We start from the raw sequence: 15597 nt of genomic DNA on the forward strand, positions 1-15597 counted from the left end.
AGCTTTTGATCTAAATGTGTATGATGAATATTAAATGACTACTGTTGCCATGACAATGTTGTCACTCACATCATGCACAGTCTGTCTACAATGTTATATAATCTCCATGTGCTGTGTGCATGTAAACGGAAATGACTCCATATCTCCATGTGTTTGTATGCATGTAAACTCAAAGTCAAACAGCAGAATTAAAAAAAAATTAGTGTTCTAAGTTCTTAGTCTCTTGGTTTAGTTTGAAATGCTCTTGAAACTTGCATTCTCACAAACCAGAGCTGTTATTTCTGCTACACTTCGAAATAAAAGTAGGGACCGGCTCGTTAAGAACGGTACCGTGAAACGGTCGTGGTTTACAACGATGGAAACTTGATCATTCGACTGTTACTAAAATCAAGTAGCCTACTTCATGGACTTGCATATCATAGACAAATATCAAATGTCAATGACATCACAGTTCATTGTTTTAGTAGTTTAGATTTGTAGATTAGAAATAGTGGGGGGGGGGGGGTGTCTGGAATTTTGATCAAACACTCATTGTACAGTGTAGGTGTTTTCATACTGTCAATAAACTGGATACTACCCGGTGATTGGCGGCAACAACATTTGATGGCAAGAGGAATATTAAGTACAGTGGCTGTTCAGATGTGGGGTAGACTGTTGACAGTTGTTCGTGCCTTTTTTTGCTACGTCTCATCTAAATCAAAGTCATTGCATCACTCTGTAGCACTGAATACTAATGGCTAGGAACTGCGATTGCCGAAGGCACGAACTGATCAGTACGCGGTTATAGTATTACTCCAGATTGGAGTGAGGCAACGACTTTAGTTTTAGATAAAACATAGCAAAAAGGCATGAACGACTGTCGACAGTCTAGATGTGGGGTAGTGAGTGGTTACACAAATGGACCAATGGCTGGACCTTTTAACTATCTAACTAGAAGATGACAAGAAACTCATCAACTTTGAATGATAATGAGGTCCTAGCATCAAATTTGACCTGCAAAAACACGCCCATGCATGGCACACACAAAGCACTGCATTCTCAATTAATCTCAGTCTGAGTGGGCCTAGTCTAGTTCCTATATGACACATTGCGATTATTACGATCATCTCCACTCACTCGAATGCATTAATATGAACGTGATGACGTTATCGCGTCCCACGTGATTTTAGTTTCAGACTGGAGAGGTGGAGTTCGGTTTGTGGGCAATTGTCTAAAGGAACTAACCAATTGTAACTGCCTGTCAATCTGTGATGGATTACTACTGATATGCATCATTTACCCTTCGCCCAGTGGGGAGGGCACAGATTTCTGTGCTAGAATAACAACTTGCCCTATACGTGAGTGGAGATGATCGTAGAGTGATTGTGCACACACATATATACACACATATTCCAACATACCAACAAATAAATGCAAGAGAGAAGTGAGTTTTATTTATGTTTTATTTTTTTTTATTTTTGTGGTTTCCACATTCTTTAATGATCTAATGTAATTGTAAAGTTGAAATAAGCATGAAGGTATTGTCAAAAGGAAGCCACATTTTTTGTTGACAAGTCTCATTAGTTTCTCTATTGACAATCCTACACTATCTAGGTACACTGCACTGTATGTCAAGATCAAATAGATCACACCATGGTACAATACACTAGGGATCTTCAAATCATATCACAGTTTGTATATTAACCCACCTCCTAAATCTATCCTGTGTTGACTACAATCATATCCGTCCATGTTTCTCTTGTTTATGAGAAACTATGTCACAGGCAGGTGGGTTTGAAAGGAAAAGTGCTAGAACTAGAGTATTACTTTGTTTTTACTATCAATAAAATCAATAGTAAGACGAAGGGCAGAAAGTGTTGTAATAGTAGTACAATAAAAAAGTGTGAAAATACAGAATTCAGAAAGGTAAAAAAATTGGCAGTGTTTGAGAAAAAGTTGAGAATAAAAATGCCCCTTGAGTATGTAGATACATAAATGCGTTGTACTAATGGTGTTTTTTTCCTAACTGGTGTGATACATTTGACCTCTTTTGAACTTGATTCTTAGCTACATTGTAACCAACTAACTGTAGAAGACAAAGAAAAAAGCAAAGATAAACAAAAATACAAGTGTATGAATTTTTACGAGTCAGGCTACCTTAAAATTCACTACACAACTCAATACATCCTACCTGATCTGAAATTACTTCATTCTCACTTAAGGTGGAATGCGCCTCGGGGATCACTTTCCCTGGAATCATTCCCTAGAATCAAAGTTCCTCAAATCTCTCCAAACTTTGCTAAATCAAAACACCTTCCTGGTCCTTTTGAAATTACAAAGAAATTTGGGGGTTCAACATCTTGATTTCAAGGAAATTATCCATCTATTACTTTACAAACCACAGTTAACATTGTATTCAACAACAACATTGGAATTCTAAAACAGCTTACTTTTGGGATCATTATGGCCTCTATTTAAAAAAATTGTAAGGTGACCCCAGATTTGTATTCTTGAATTTAAAATGAATTTGATTTTTTTAACAACAAAGTAAAAGTTTAAGATTTCTATTACCGAGGCGCATACTACATTAATTGGCATTAACTTACAATCCTTTTTTTATTATTTGACCTGCTGTAGTTTGTTCAATATATGTACATATTTGGATAATTTTTGTACAATTGAAGTGTAAAAATTTCCAGTTCAAGGAACTGTTCATTTTCTTTAAAATATCACAACAGTATTGTCTTCACTTTCAACGTGATAAGTTATTACTCATTCAAACTAGAACAACTTTTTAAAATTCATTTATATAAAAATTTACCCGTGTTCTTTGAGAGTGAATTTAAGGTAGCATGAATCAACACCTCTCAAACAGACTGAAAAATGTTCCCATAAATTTCTTGTCAAAATTGTCTGTACATTTGTGTGATAAAAGCATTGGTCAGTAAAAACCACAATTTCTGTTGTATAGATAAGATACTGATTTCAAATCAAGAAAACATTACACTACAACCCACTACCCACCACTGTCTGCCACTAGGAAGTCACTAGTTATCAATCCATACCAAAACTGTTACCCTTCAGGGTGTCTACCCTACAACCCAATTATTTTTTTTTTTAAAAACTCAAGATGTATCCTTTACATATCTCCAATAACCAAAGCATTTACAGTTTCACTTTCACCAAAATGAACAAAAAAAAAAATATACAAGGGAAAAATATAGAAATTATATGATCCCTGAATCAATACAGGGACTTCTTTAAAAATCCTTTCTTTTTTAAAGTTTTACAAGGATGGCTGGATTGTGTGTATCGACACGAAGTCAACGTACACTTACCAAACAAACAAAAATAAATTTATAAGTTAACTAGCTTTCTTTGGATCATAACTTCCTAGTGCACAATGACTCAAAATGTGGAAAATATTTATACAGATTAATCTACCAACAATCCTCTGTATCTACTATATAACTATTGACTTAAGTTTCCTTAATTATGCTAAAATGGTTAATAATCACTACATTTAAGGCGTATGTATTATCAATTATTACACTGTATTAATATGCTGTTACGGATTGTGTATCCAACATGGTAACAGGTCATGGTAATGAGAGACAATGCCATTAATTGGTGGCTTGGCATTCACCACTCTAAGTTTCTCTCTACAATATCCAATCAACTACATTGAGACATAACTGTTAGTACTGGTTGACTTGCCTCAATCTTTTAAAACCATGATCGGGTGCTGGCAGTTTGTTTCTTCAACTGACAGGCCATGATTGACTGGGGAGAAAGTTCTTTGACTGACTCTTTTTTTAAAAAAAATTGTCTAGATGCTTTCAGCAAGACTATGATTAACTTGATGTTGAACACTTGATATGAAATCTACTACAGTACCTAGTTGACTTTAAGTCATTTCAATAAGTTTACATCTAGTATTTTCTCTCCCAGAACTCAGGCCGCCATACTTCAAGAGTTATCTTGAAGGTCAAAGCAAACCTAACCAGCGCTTCAACATGATTCACACTGCACAAATCTAGATCTAAGAACCGTACATTAGTTTCTCCTAAATACAAAGCCTTTCTTTATGAAAGGTTCTATACTTTTTTTTCAGAATACAAGCTTTCGGTACCCTGATTTCCGATGCTTGATTTATTGTCAATAGAGTTTACATCGTAAAATTCAGCTTGGGAAATAATTTTCTCTGTTTATTTGCAAAAATATGTTGCTGTATAGAAACTGAACATTCGGCAGAGTAAACACCAGTGGCATTGTCTCTATTACTGTTGTCATGACAATAGTTAACAATAAGCACAAGCACTGACACTCATGGAGATACAAACACGACAAAAACTCACAACACTGTCATAGAAAACTGTTCACTGCAAAAATGGACAAGATAACACATCATCTACTACTTACTGGTACATTGGCCTACAACCGGTACTAATCAACAGACACAAGGTATGAATTCGTGCTAGTACAACTGGTTCACAAATCTCCACTTATTTTTAAAAAGAGAAGTATTTTTTCTTCATTATAGCATCATACATTACATTGAAAAGTCACAATTACAAGTTTAAATACAAGTCCCTGAAGGAAATATCACAATATTTTCTCTCTCTCGAAATATTAGCACATTATCGTGTCTGCAGAGTTACCCGTCAAATTCTTAATTTTTTTTGTTTTGCATCCATAAGAAAGGCAGTTCCTCAAAAACCTGTCTGAAAGTGCAGGATCTCAAATATCCGTATCTTACTTGTAGAGGATTGTTTGACAATGTAGACAGGGGCGAAAAAAATCATTACATATCCTTATTTGCACTGTTTGTGTATTTCTTTATCAATGATTGCATCTTTTAACTGACATGAAGCATGTTAAATAGATCTCAGTTGACAAATGTACAAACAAATCTTAAAATTGTACATATAACCATGTTTAAATTTGATGCTCGTAGAGCAGTAAATTTGGTTAATTGCTGGGTGGCTATAGGGAGCCCTCTAGTGGTTGAGTTTGGTTTTACTTTGTTCCTTACCCACAATGCAACACTTGTCACAATCTTGCCTCACTATTTTTTCTAGCCCGATGGTCGACACCAGTTTCTTAACAGTTATTACTCAGTGTACAGACTATTCAGACACTGTTGCAGCTACTCAGTTTATGTATAATTTTGCCACACCAAAGCTGTGATCCCATGGACATGCTTCATGTCAGATCTGCCAGAAAGGCCAGGTATAAATGGCAAAATGATCATTTCAGAATTTCAAACAAATTTAATTTTACTATCTGTAGTGTTCTCTTGTACAATGACAGGTATTCATGACTGTCACTGAAACCAGATAACAAAAATTTGAATTCAAAAGTGTGCAAAAACTGCTTGTCAAACAAATCTTCTATTTCACAAGACATTCTGGTTAAAAAATTAATTACACGTTTGGCCATGATTTGACAAATTGAGTTGGTGTTCTTAAAGTAGTACTGATATAAAATAAATATTGCAGCAGAAAATTTGGACTAAATTACAGATTGTAATGTTTTTCATTTTTAAAAAATATTCACTGTATTATCTGTTTCAATTTGTTACCACCCATTTCCCTAAATAGAATAACCCAATGTAGAAGACTGCAATGGGATTGTATGACATCTTGATAGGGAAATAGGGGTGTACAAGTTAGAACAGATGTGCTACATTGCCAGTACTATCCTCAGTCAGGACAACCTACAACTAACAGTACTACCCCCCTTTTTTTAGAATTACGTGGCTTATCAGAGATTTTCTCCCACCGTTTTATTTTGCAAGTGTCCATGAGTATCAGTACATGTTGTATTGTCTTATCCTATTTAAGTATGCCTTTGTCATTTGCTAACAACTCTACATCAATAGTAAACACCTAGAGATAGTACAGTCTGCTTTTCACCCCAAAAAATAAAATGAACCCAATACAATGCAACTGACAATATCATCTTATTTAAGTACTCCGCAGTTTAGTGTTCAATATGATGCACTGATGTTTGGCTACAACATAGACTTTTTAAAACAGCATAGATATATTTAAAAATTTACATAGTTACATCCAGTCGCAATCATCAAGGTATTCTGTAGGATTGCAACTTTACATTTGTTTGTTTTTTAAACATGTAATGTGTATATATAAAGCCCTTCTCAGTGAAGCTTCCGGTTTCAAAATATACAGCTTCATCTGCCAGGCTTGATCTTCTAGCTACTTGCTATTTTACAAAACTACATTGGATAACATAAGTAGTACATTGTTAAAAAGGTGGCTGAATGGTCAAGACCTCGTGTACAAAAAATAGAGAACCATTTAATTTCATTTTCACCAGGAATCCATGTCTATTTTTTAGGATTGTTGTGGATTACAGTAATCTTCAAGTATTTAAAATTTTGGTAAAATTCATCAAAGATGAACTTGCAATGAAGACGTTACACATACTACACCTCTACTAGTTAACCCAATGATAATGTCCAGAAAGTAATAAAAATGTCATAATTCAATATAAAACAGTCAGATGACTGCCAACTAATGAAACACTTCTAGCTAAAACTTACACTAATCTTCTAAAAAAACTAATCATATAAAGAAAGTTAATGTTATAATTGTTCCTTATCATTTACCACCCCTTATTATACAGAGTATAAATTTTTGGAAATTAAGAAAACATAATAATCACCTTTAGAGAATGAAAATTGAGGCAACAGTGTCCATTTTTATTGTCTATATATATATTTGAAGAATTCAGAAATTAAAACTCATTTTGAACTGTTTCCCCCATGAATTCCATAAGAACTTTTTAGTTGTAGATGACTATAGTGAAAAGACTGACTGATTGTATTTCAAATGATGTTTTTAACAACATGCATAACTCATGAGTTAGTTGGTAGAAGCTCATTTCTTTTTTTTATTTCAAACGGGCTGGATTATTTGTTTAGAAAAAAAGGCAGTGAGCTGACTAGACATATGTTGTTGTAAAAAGTGCTGCTTGACAAAAACTTAGAAATTACGACCCTGCATTGCTCCATAGGCTACAGTACTGCTAAAACCAGCCTGTTAAGAAAGAACAAAGAAAAAACATGAAATATTTTTCAGTGTGGTTACAATATATGTCAATCATGGAGATGCAAGACAAGTTGTGTGATTGGTTGACACAGTAACATACAAACCTTATGAACCAATCAAAAGTGGTCTTGCATATATGGGTTGTGATGATCAGTTTCCATCTGTAGCAAGACATGTTTTCATTGGTTATTCAATACTGGTTCTTTAACAATCTTCAGGTACAACTGTCTTGCATTCAACACAAAATTATAAGTAATGCCATATGTTGTAATCAGTACTTTATAATTCAAACTTGTAACAAATATGATAACAATTCTGAGTTCATATATATAAGCACAAATATACAAAGATATAACAGACATTGAAAGCTGACACAGTAAATTCAAAACAATGATAATTTTATGCACATAATATAAACAAAAGTGGAGGATCTTGCAAAATGTATCTCATTTCTGTGTTGTTCATTTTTTTGGAGACTGGTTTTCAGTGATGGATCTACTTGTGCATTGTCCTTACTTCAGGAAAATGTTTGGTTATCTCGCCACCCTGTCCAGGACAATACTCTTGACAATCAAGCTACTAAAGTCACAATGAATGGGAGGTATAAACTATAGTAATAGTTAACCAAAGGAAGTAAACCTTTCTAATGATATAATACTATCAGGTTTTGCATATCATAGATATACCGTACCTGTTACTGCTTATATTAATTTATTTTCCATCTGTCTGTAGATTGTGTTTGCTAGTATTTATCAAAGATTTTACATTCCTGACACAAATGAAGATTTGTTTGGTATCTGAAATATTTCACCTATATAATGACCTCTTTTGAGCAGACCAAATTTACTATTCAAACATTTCATTCTATAACTTTAGTTTTCTCCTGTGCCCTACAAGTATCAATAATTTAGTGAAATAACAGAGAAAAGTGGGATGTACCTCATGTATCAGTCTGCCCAGTGTTTCTTTTGAAGTGGATTCAAACAATGATATAGGGCAATGCCAGTGATATCAGGTATTATATTGTATTTCTTTTGCTTTGGTACTTTGTTAGATTGAAAGTTGTTTCTTAACTATTATTAATCATGACTGGATCAGATGGTTATGAGGGATATTTTTATGAATCAAAATTTTGAAGTTGGACAAATTTCTTCCAAGGAAAAGTTTATAGTATTTCTGCCTACAGTACACTTGTATTGATTGTTGCTGTCAACTTGATGATTTTGGATGATAAAAGGTCACATTATCGGGAGAATAGCACCTTGGTAACTTCTTTAACTTTGAAATCTTTGAAGGCCTGCAGCATTTGACATGTGTTGAAGCATTTGGGGATTTCCTGCAAGGGTTGATTAGAAAACCACTTGTGATGAATTGAGATTTACCCTAATCTCTGTGTCTCGACACTCTTTCTACAGGGGTTTGGGAACTTTATAAGAAGTTTATTGATAACTTGATATGCATCTATTTCCAGAGTGAGTAAGTTGACTTTTGAGAAGTTAATGTAATACTAAAATAATAATTATATGATAATGTAAGAAATATAATATTTTATAATTTAGTTAATGTGATATGCTATTATGATGGGAAGTAAAATATTCTATTTCATACACTATCATATAATTATTATTTTAGTATCACAATGACATTTTATTTCTATGTGTAACAGCTAGGACTGAACCCATAATTCTTTTGGCCAATCCTTTTTTCAGATAAAAGTACTGATGTACAACTGATGACATTAATTTTGTACATATAAAATATTGACATAAAAATATATTTTATTTTGTCATCTTTAAATGCCTTGTAAAAGCCCATTCTTCATATTGTAGGATTTTCTGATATTTTTTCATTTATTTATTTATAAACCATCCAACAGGCATTGCCCAATAACAGGAGGAGGGTTCAGTGTTAGTGCAGGAGGAAACTGGGGTACCCGGGGAAAACCTGTGTTGTTCGCTATAGTCAACGTGAACGACACTCTTCTTACTTACACTACAGTGTGATAAATTTTAATCAAACCCTGAATGGATTCGAACCCCAACTGCACTGGTAAGAGGCAAGTGGTTTAACCACTCGGCCACTAACAACCTTATGACAATGTATGCAATGATGAATCCAACCTGGTCTTTGTTGTAGGATTAAATTTCATATTGTTTTATGAAATGACACTGCAAGAAGTTCTATCACTTTGTAAGGATGGGGCCAGGGAGAATAATTTGAACTTGGTGAGATGAACCTGGTCTAACACATGGAAAGGTGATCTTTCAAAATCCAGACTTTTAAATAAATTTGGCTTGTGAATATGATACGTTAGTGAATACTAATCTAGTGTCAAACTCCTACAGTCATAAAGAACGACCATTGCCATACCCAGAAAAAGTAAATTTCAATGATTATATTTGAGTGAATTTTACATGAACACAGAGACCTGATTTATCAATGATTCAACTAAAGATGTGCCATTGATGGAAGAAAATAATTATGTAATCTTTTCATGAGATGATGAGCAGAACTAATGATACATTTAGTTACTGAAATGTACAGTGAATTATTATTTTCTTTTCAATGAACTGAAAGTCCATCTCACCTAAGTTTTCTTATTATATTTCTGAAATAACTTTGAATGAACGTTTTCTATTGATTTCTCTCAAATTTCATGTATGTATGTCTCTCTCAAATTTCATGTTTGAGTTTTGATACCTGTATTTTTGAAAATCAATTTTGAATTATTGTTCAGCATGTGAATGACTATACTGCCAATCATCATTTTGTATTCTTTTTCTAAGGGCTCTCCAGTACTTCAAATGGTCTGTATTTTTTACTAAGGGCTCTCTAGTACTTCAAATAGTCTGTATTTTTTAAGAGCTTCCCAGTACTTCGAAAGGTCTGTATTTTTTTTCTAAGGGCTCTCCAGTACTTCGAAAGGTCTGTATTCTTTTTCTAAGGGCTCTCCAGTACTTCAAATGGTCTGTATTTTTTACTAAGGGCTCTCCAGTACTTCAAATGGTCTGTATTTTTCTCTGAGTGCTCTCTAGTGCTTCAAATAGTCTGTATTTTTTTTCTGAGGGCTCTCCAGTACTTCAAATAATCTGTATTTTTAAAGGGCTTCCCAGTATTTCGAAAGGTCTGTATTTTTTACTAAGGGCTCTCTAGTACTTCAAATGGTCTGTATTTTTCTCTGAGTGCTCTCTAGTGCTTCAAATGGTCTGTATTTTTTACTAAGGGCTCTCTAGTACTTCAAATGGTCTGTATTTTTTACTAAGGGCTCTCTAGTACTTCAAATAGTCTGTATTTTTTAAGAGCTTCCCAGTACTTCGAAAGGTCTGTATTTTTTTTCTAAGGGCTCTCCAGTACTTCGAAAGGTCTGTATTCTTTTTCTAAGGGCTCTCCAGTACTTCAAATGGTCTGTATTTTTTACTAAGGGCTCTCCAGTACTTCAAATGGTCTGTATTTTTCTCTGAGTGCTCTCTAGTGCTTCAAATAGTCTGTATTTTTTTTCTGAGGGCTCTCCAGTACTTCAAATAATCTGTATTTTTAAAGGGCTTCCCAGTATTTCGAAAGGTCTGTATTTTTTACTAAGGGCTCTCTAGTACTTCAAATGGTCTGTATTTTTCTCTGAGTGCTCTCTAGTGCTTCAAATGGTCTGTATTTTTTACTAAGGGCTCTCTAGTACTTCAAATGGTCTGTATTTTTTACTAAGGGCTATCTAGTACTTCAAATAGTCTGTATTTTTTAAGAGCTTCCCAGTACTTCGAAAGGTCTGTATTTTTTTTCTAAGGGCTCTCCAGTACTTCGAAAGGTCTGTATTCTTTTTCTAAGGGCTCTCCAGTACTTCAAATGGTCTGTATTTTTTACTAAGGGCTCTCCAGTACTTCAAATGGTCTGTATTTTTCTCTGAGTGCTCTCTAGTGCTTCAAATAGTCTGTATTTTTTTTCTGAGGGCTCTCCAGTACTTCAAATAATCTGTATTTTTAAAGGGCTTCCCAGTATTTCGAAAGGTCTGTATTTTTTACTAAGGGCTCTCTAGTACTTCAAATGGTCTGTATTTTTCTCTGAGTGCTCTCTAGTGCTTCAAATGGTCTGTATTTTTTACTAAGGGCTCTCTAGTACTTCAAATGGTCTGTATTTTTTACTAAGGGCTCTCTAGTACTTCAAATGGTCTGTATTTTTTACTAAGGGCTCTCTAGTACTTCAAATAATCTGTATTTTTAAAGGGCTTCCCAGTATTTCGAAAGGTCTGTATTTTTTACTAAGGGCTCTCTAGTACTTCAAATGGTCTGTATTTTTCTCTGAGTGCTCTCTAGTACTTCAAATGGTCTGTATTTTTCTCTGAGTGCTCTCTAGTGCTTCAAATGGTCTGTATTTTTTACTAAGGGCTCTCTAGTACTTCAAATGGTCTGTATTTTTTACTAAGGGCTCTCCAGTACTTCGAAAGGTCTGTATTTTTTTCTAAGGGCTCTCTAGTACTTCAAATGGTCTGTATTTTTTTCTAAAGGCCAGTCAGTACTTCAAAAGGTCTATTTTTTTGATGAACAGATACTTTAAAAATCAAGCGAGATCCTACATTTCTAGCTGAGAGTTGTAATCTAATGTGTAGTAGGATTCTATATGAATTTTCAAAGTCAAGTACACCATCCAAGTCACCAATCTAAAAGACAGTGCAGTAAAATACTCAGAAACCAACTTCTATCAGTTCATCATTTTGAAATTGGGCTGATGATGCATCTTGATGGAGTTGTAAAATTTGAATGTTAAATTTCAATATTAATTAATTTCTGTCTTCTATGCGTGTCTCATTTGTGATAGCCCAGACAGTAAATATGGTATTTGTCTCTACGAACAGAAAAGTAATGGCGTGTCAAACAAATCTGACACTTTGCCTTCTGGCTATTGATAACAATAAATCTGTATTCCAGTTCAATTGTTAGACAGATTTAAGGAATAACAGTTTTATAGTGTATTTTTCTTTTGATTGGTGTGTATAAGTTTGTGATGTGGATACTCACAGGAATTGAATTTTAGAAGCACATATTCTAGAAAAGTTTACTTTAAAAGTAAGATAATAGAAATGCTTATTGACTGATAAGGATAAAGAATGGGCTTCTACAAAAAACACAACCTTTTAACAGAAATGTCTAAACGTGGAGAAAAATTAGCTTCACTCGAGAGACATTTTCAGGCCTCGCTTTTCATAAACTCGCAAAAGTCTTTCAACATCTGTATGCTCCCCTACATCACCCATCGCATTGCCATCAACTTTTTAATCAACGGAGACTTTCCTCCATTTGTATATGAAGTATTTGTAAAAAGACATTCCAATAGATGTCATCACCAAAACAGGCATCCTAACTTTAGGATGCATAGCGCCCTCTGGTGGTGGGGTATTACAAAAGAAGAATCTGTCAGACTTGTATCAAATTGTAATTTGTCTGCATGCACAAGATTCATTTGGCACTTCAGGGGTATCTTCCTGAATTTGTATAACCTTGTATACTGATTCTGAGAATTGCATTTGATTAAAAAAAATGTTCTTCTATAAACTTAAAATATATTCTTGGAGGGGGGGGGGGGGAGGTTGAATTTGTGGCTGCAATTGCTGTTTTACACAATAGACAGTTTGTATATGCTGTAGGATATGAATCCAAATACCCTCCCCCTACCCTACCCTACCCAAAGATAACAAAATTAACATAATCATGATGTAATGTAGCTGATTTTTCAATTCTAATTGTCAATATTTCCATTGAATATTCCATTATTTTATTTGAATTTGAGCTAACCCAAAGATAACAGAATTAGTAATGCTATCCAGATGTTTTTACTCGTGTTCCTACACCAGCATATTGTTCAAATACATAAATCCTATACAACTACCAGAGCTGAATAACAATTTTTCTCCTCTTATGCTACACTGGGTACATAAAATTGAAAGGTAGCTATAATAGTGAAACAGACAAATCCACCAAATTATAAATATCAAAATTCTACGAAAGCCATGGAAATTCTATCTGTTGTAATCTGATTTTTGTCAACTTCATTTATTTTTAATTTTCAGCTTGAATTACATGGTATCCACATATCTTGCTAAATGTGTTTATTGGTTCTCTATATATATTTATGAGATCATGTTTGCTAAATTTTCCATTTCTATTTCTGAGCTTACAGACAGTTGCATGTTTGTTAATTTCCTGTGGAGATTTGGGCATGTAGAGTGATGAGTATGGAATGCATGCTGATCCAGTAGTGATGAGATCCACGTTAGTTATCTTAAACTGAACACTAAGCACATGACCGCTATACTTCGCACTGAGCCAAATTAATCCAATTACAACATACAAAATTGACTATCTCAACCATAGCATGACGTCTTATTTCAAATTGCTGCAGATATCACATATATTCTATGCTAGACACGAGTCACTTCTAATATACATCATATTTAAATCCTGTGAGAAAAGAATTAACGCAAAGCCTCAAGTTGTCAATATACAACAGAACTGATAAATTTCCGTATTGTTTGAGACACTTCTTGTGATGAGCGATTGCCGCCAAAAATGAACAGATTTTAAAGTAGGTTCTATATATCACCATTATAGCTAGCATTCATCATGCTATTGCTGCTTCCTGTACAAATCTGATTTAATGATTTATTCCACTACTTCAGCTGAATTAGTCTTGTCTCACGTCACATCTTTTAGCTGTATCCTACACAATTGGGGTCACAATTGAAAGTGGGTTTCATTTGTCATAAGATTTCCACACCTTAGATAAACACCTTGTCCTTGTTATCTACTGGCTCTATACACATTCATTCTTCATGCATCTCCATAGGAATGATGTCAGTTTGCAAAGGTTCTTAGATTATAGCCTGCTCATTTATATTCTGCAAGGCTTCTCCACAGAACTGCCATTATGGCACTTCCTAGGTGATACTACATCCAACCTACCCATGGATAGCTCTCATTTATGACTGCAGAGTACATTAATTTTATTGAATATATCACCTACATTTAAACCAAAATACTTAGGCTGACCTCTTGTATTCAACCTTCACTTAATTATTGAAGCATAAAATAACGCAGCTCGTAAAATATCGCTAGGATTTTCAATTTTGCCATTAAAAGCATCGGTAATGAATAATTTCTAACATTCAACTTCAGACCTCTCTTATCGTCATAATTGTTTTTGTCACTGTGTACGTAGCATTTATTACACTAGCTGCAAAGGTACTCCTGTGTTGCCTCCAGCACTTTCTTTCAAAGAGCAGTACTCATAAGCATTAATCATTTAATATAACATTTAAAGAAAATCATCTAAACTTGTATTTGGGTCAGAGATGCCAACAAAATAAAATCACTTGTGTTTTTCAATCATCTACCAAAGCTAATAATTTGTTTTCATACGTCTTCTTAATCATATTTTGTGTTCTTGATGCATATTTCTACATTTCTACAAAATCATATTTCAATGTTTCGAAATAAATTCAATTAATATTGTACATAAATCAACGTTTACTGACATATCTGCCCAGATTTTACTCTCATATGGGGAACAATTAAAGTCCTATTCCAAACATGCAATAAAATCCATTTACTGCTCAGCTGACTTTGAACTTGACATCAGGGAGAGAATAGTTATGTGATTCACTGTCAAGGCAAGCTGAATTCCACATGATGTGAAAACAGCTTTCAGTGATTTGTGGCATAGTTATTGATTTCTTAAATGCTTAGTCACCTCCTGGGAACTTCTCACTTCTCTATGCATGGATAGGTACTCATTAGTGTGACAAACAGCCTGTTTTCATTTCAACTTTGACTTCTCTAAACCATCGTCCAAACTGACTATAAATAACCAAGTCTGTACATTGGTCACTCTCACACTTCTAGATTTTGGATTTCCAATTTTTTCAAGTATTTTTGCCATGCATGATAGTCCAATGCAATTACTGTATACATTCAATTTATCATTTTGAGGGTTTTTAGATATAAGCATTTTCCGTTTGATGGAAATGTTTGACCTTATCAATAATGTAGTCTGCTTGTACTTCTTCTTTCCAGAGACATGGGACATTTTGAATTCATTATTTTGTGCATGCAAATACCAACAATGGTCCCTATAATCAGCTTCTTGTATCACACTTGTAAGAATAAGCTTTCCACATCAGATTATATGCAAAGAAGTATATTATTTTTTATCTAATATATTAAGCCTTGTATACTACATTAGTGAAACCAGTCCTTGTGTGACAATTTACAAATTTAAAATAACAAATTCTGTTCAAAGAAAATGGAATGCCGGGATGAATAAATAATTTTACATGCATCTGTTACTTTTAACTCTGCAATAAGTTTATTTTATTGAATGGGATACTGATAATTATTATATTTTTTTTTTTTGGCCTAATCAATAATGCCCTTTTTGCATTAAGAACATTTTCAATGGTTCCCATTGGGGTAACTGTAATGAACAGAAGTCTCAGTAGATATTCATTTGTAGAGTTTGCTGTTTCCCATGTGAAGAGCTAAAAATAGTGTTGGTACAT

At 33.9% G+C, this 15597-nt stretch overlaps 1 protein-coding gene across 13 annotated transcripts in view; it reads right to left on the bottom strand.

The window, feature by feature from the left end:
* Nucleotides 1–1443: 1443 nt before the first annotated feature.
* Nucleotides 1444–15597, bottom strand: part of LOC144449101 (RNA-binding protein Musashi homolog 2-like) — a 125558-nt gene continuing 111404 nt past the window's right edge. For all 13 annotated transcript variants that reach the window (XM_078139546.1, XM_078139559.1, XM_078139554.1 and 10 more), the window contains one exon: nt 1444–7043. In XM_078139546.1, the coding sequence (XP_077995672.1) occupies nt 6990–7043 (54 nt within the window). In that variant the 3' untranslated portion in view covers nt 1444–6989. The remainder of the gene's footprint in view (nt 7044–15597) is intronic.

This window comes from Glandiceps talaboti, chromosome 18 (genome assembly GCF_964340395.1).
Source record: "Glandiceps talaboti chromosome 18, keGlaTala1.1, whole genome shotgun sequence".
NCBI classification, from domain to species: Eukaryota; Metazoa; Hemichordata; class Enteropneusta; family Spengelidae; genus Glandiceps; species Glandiceps talaboti.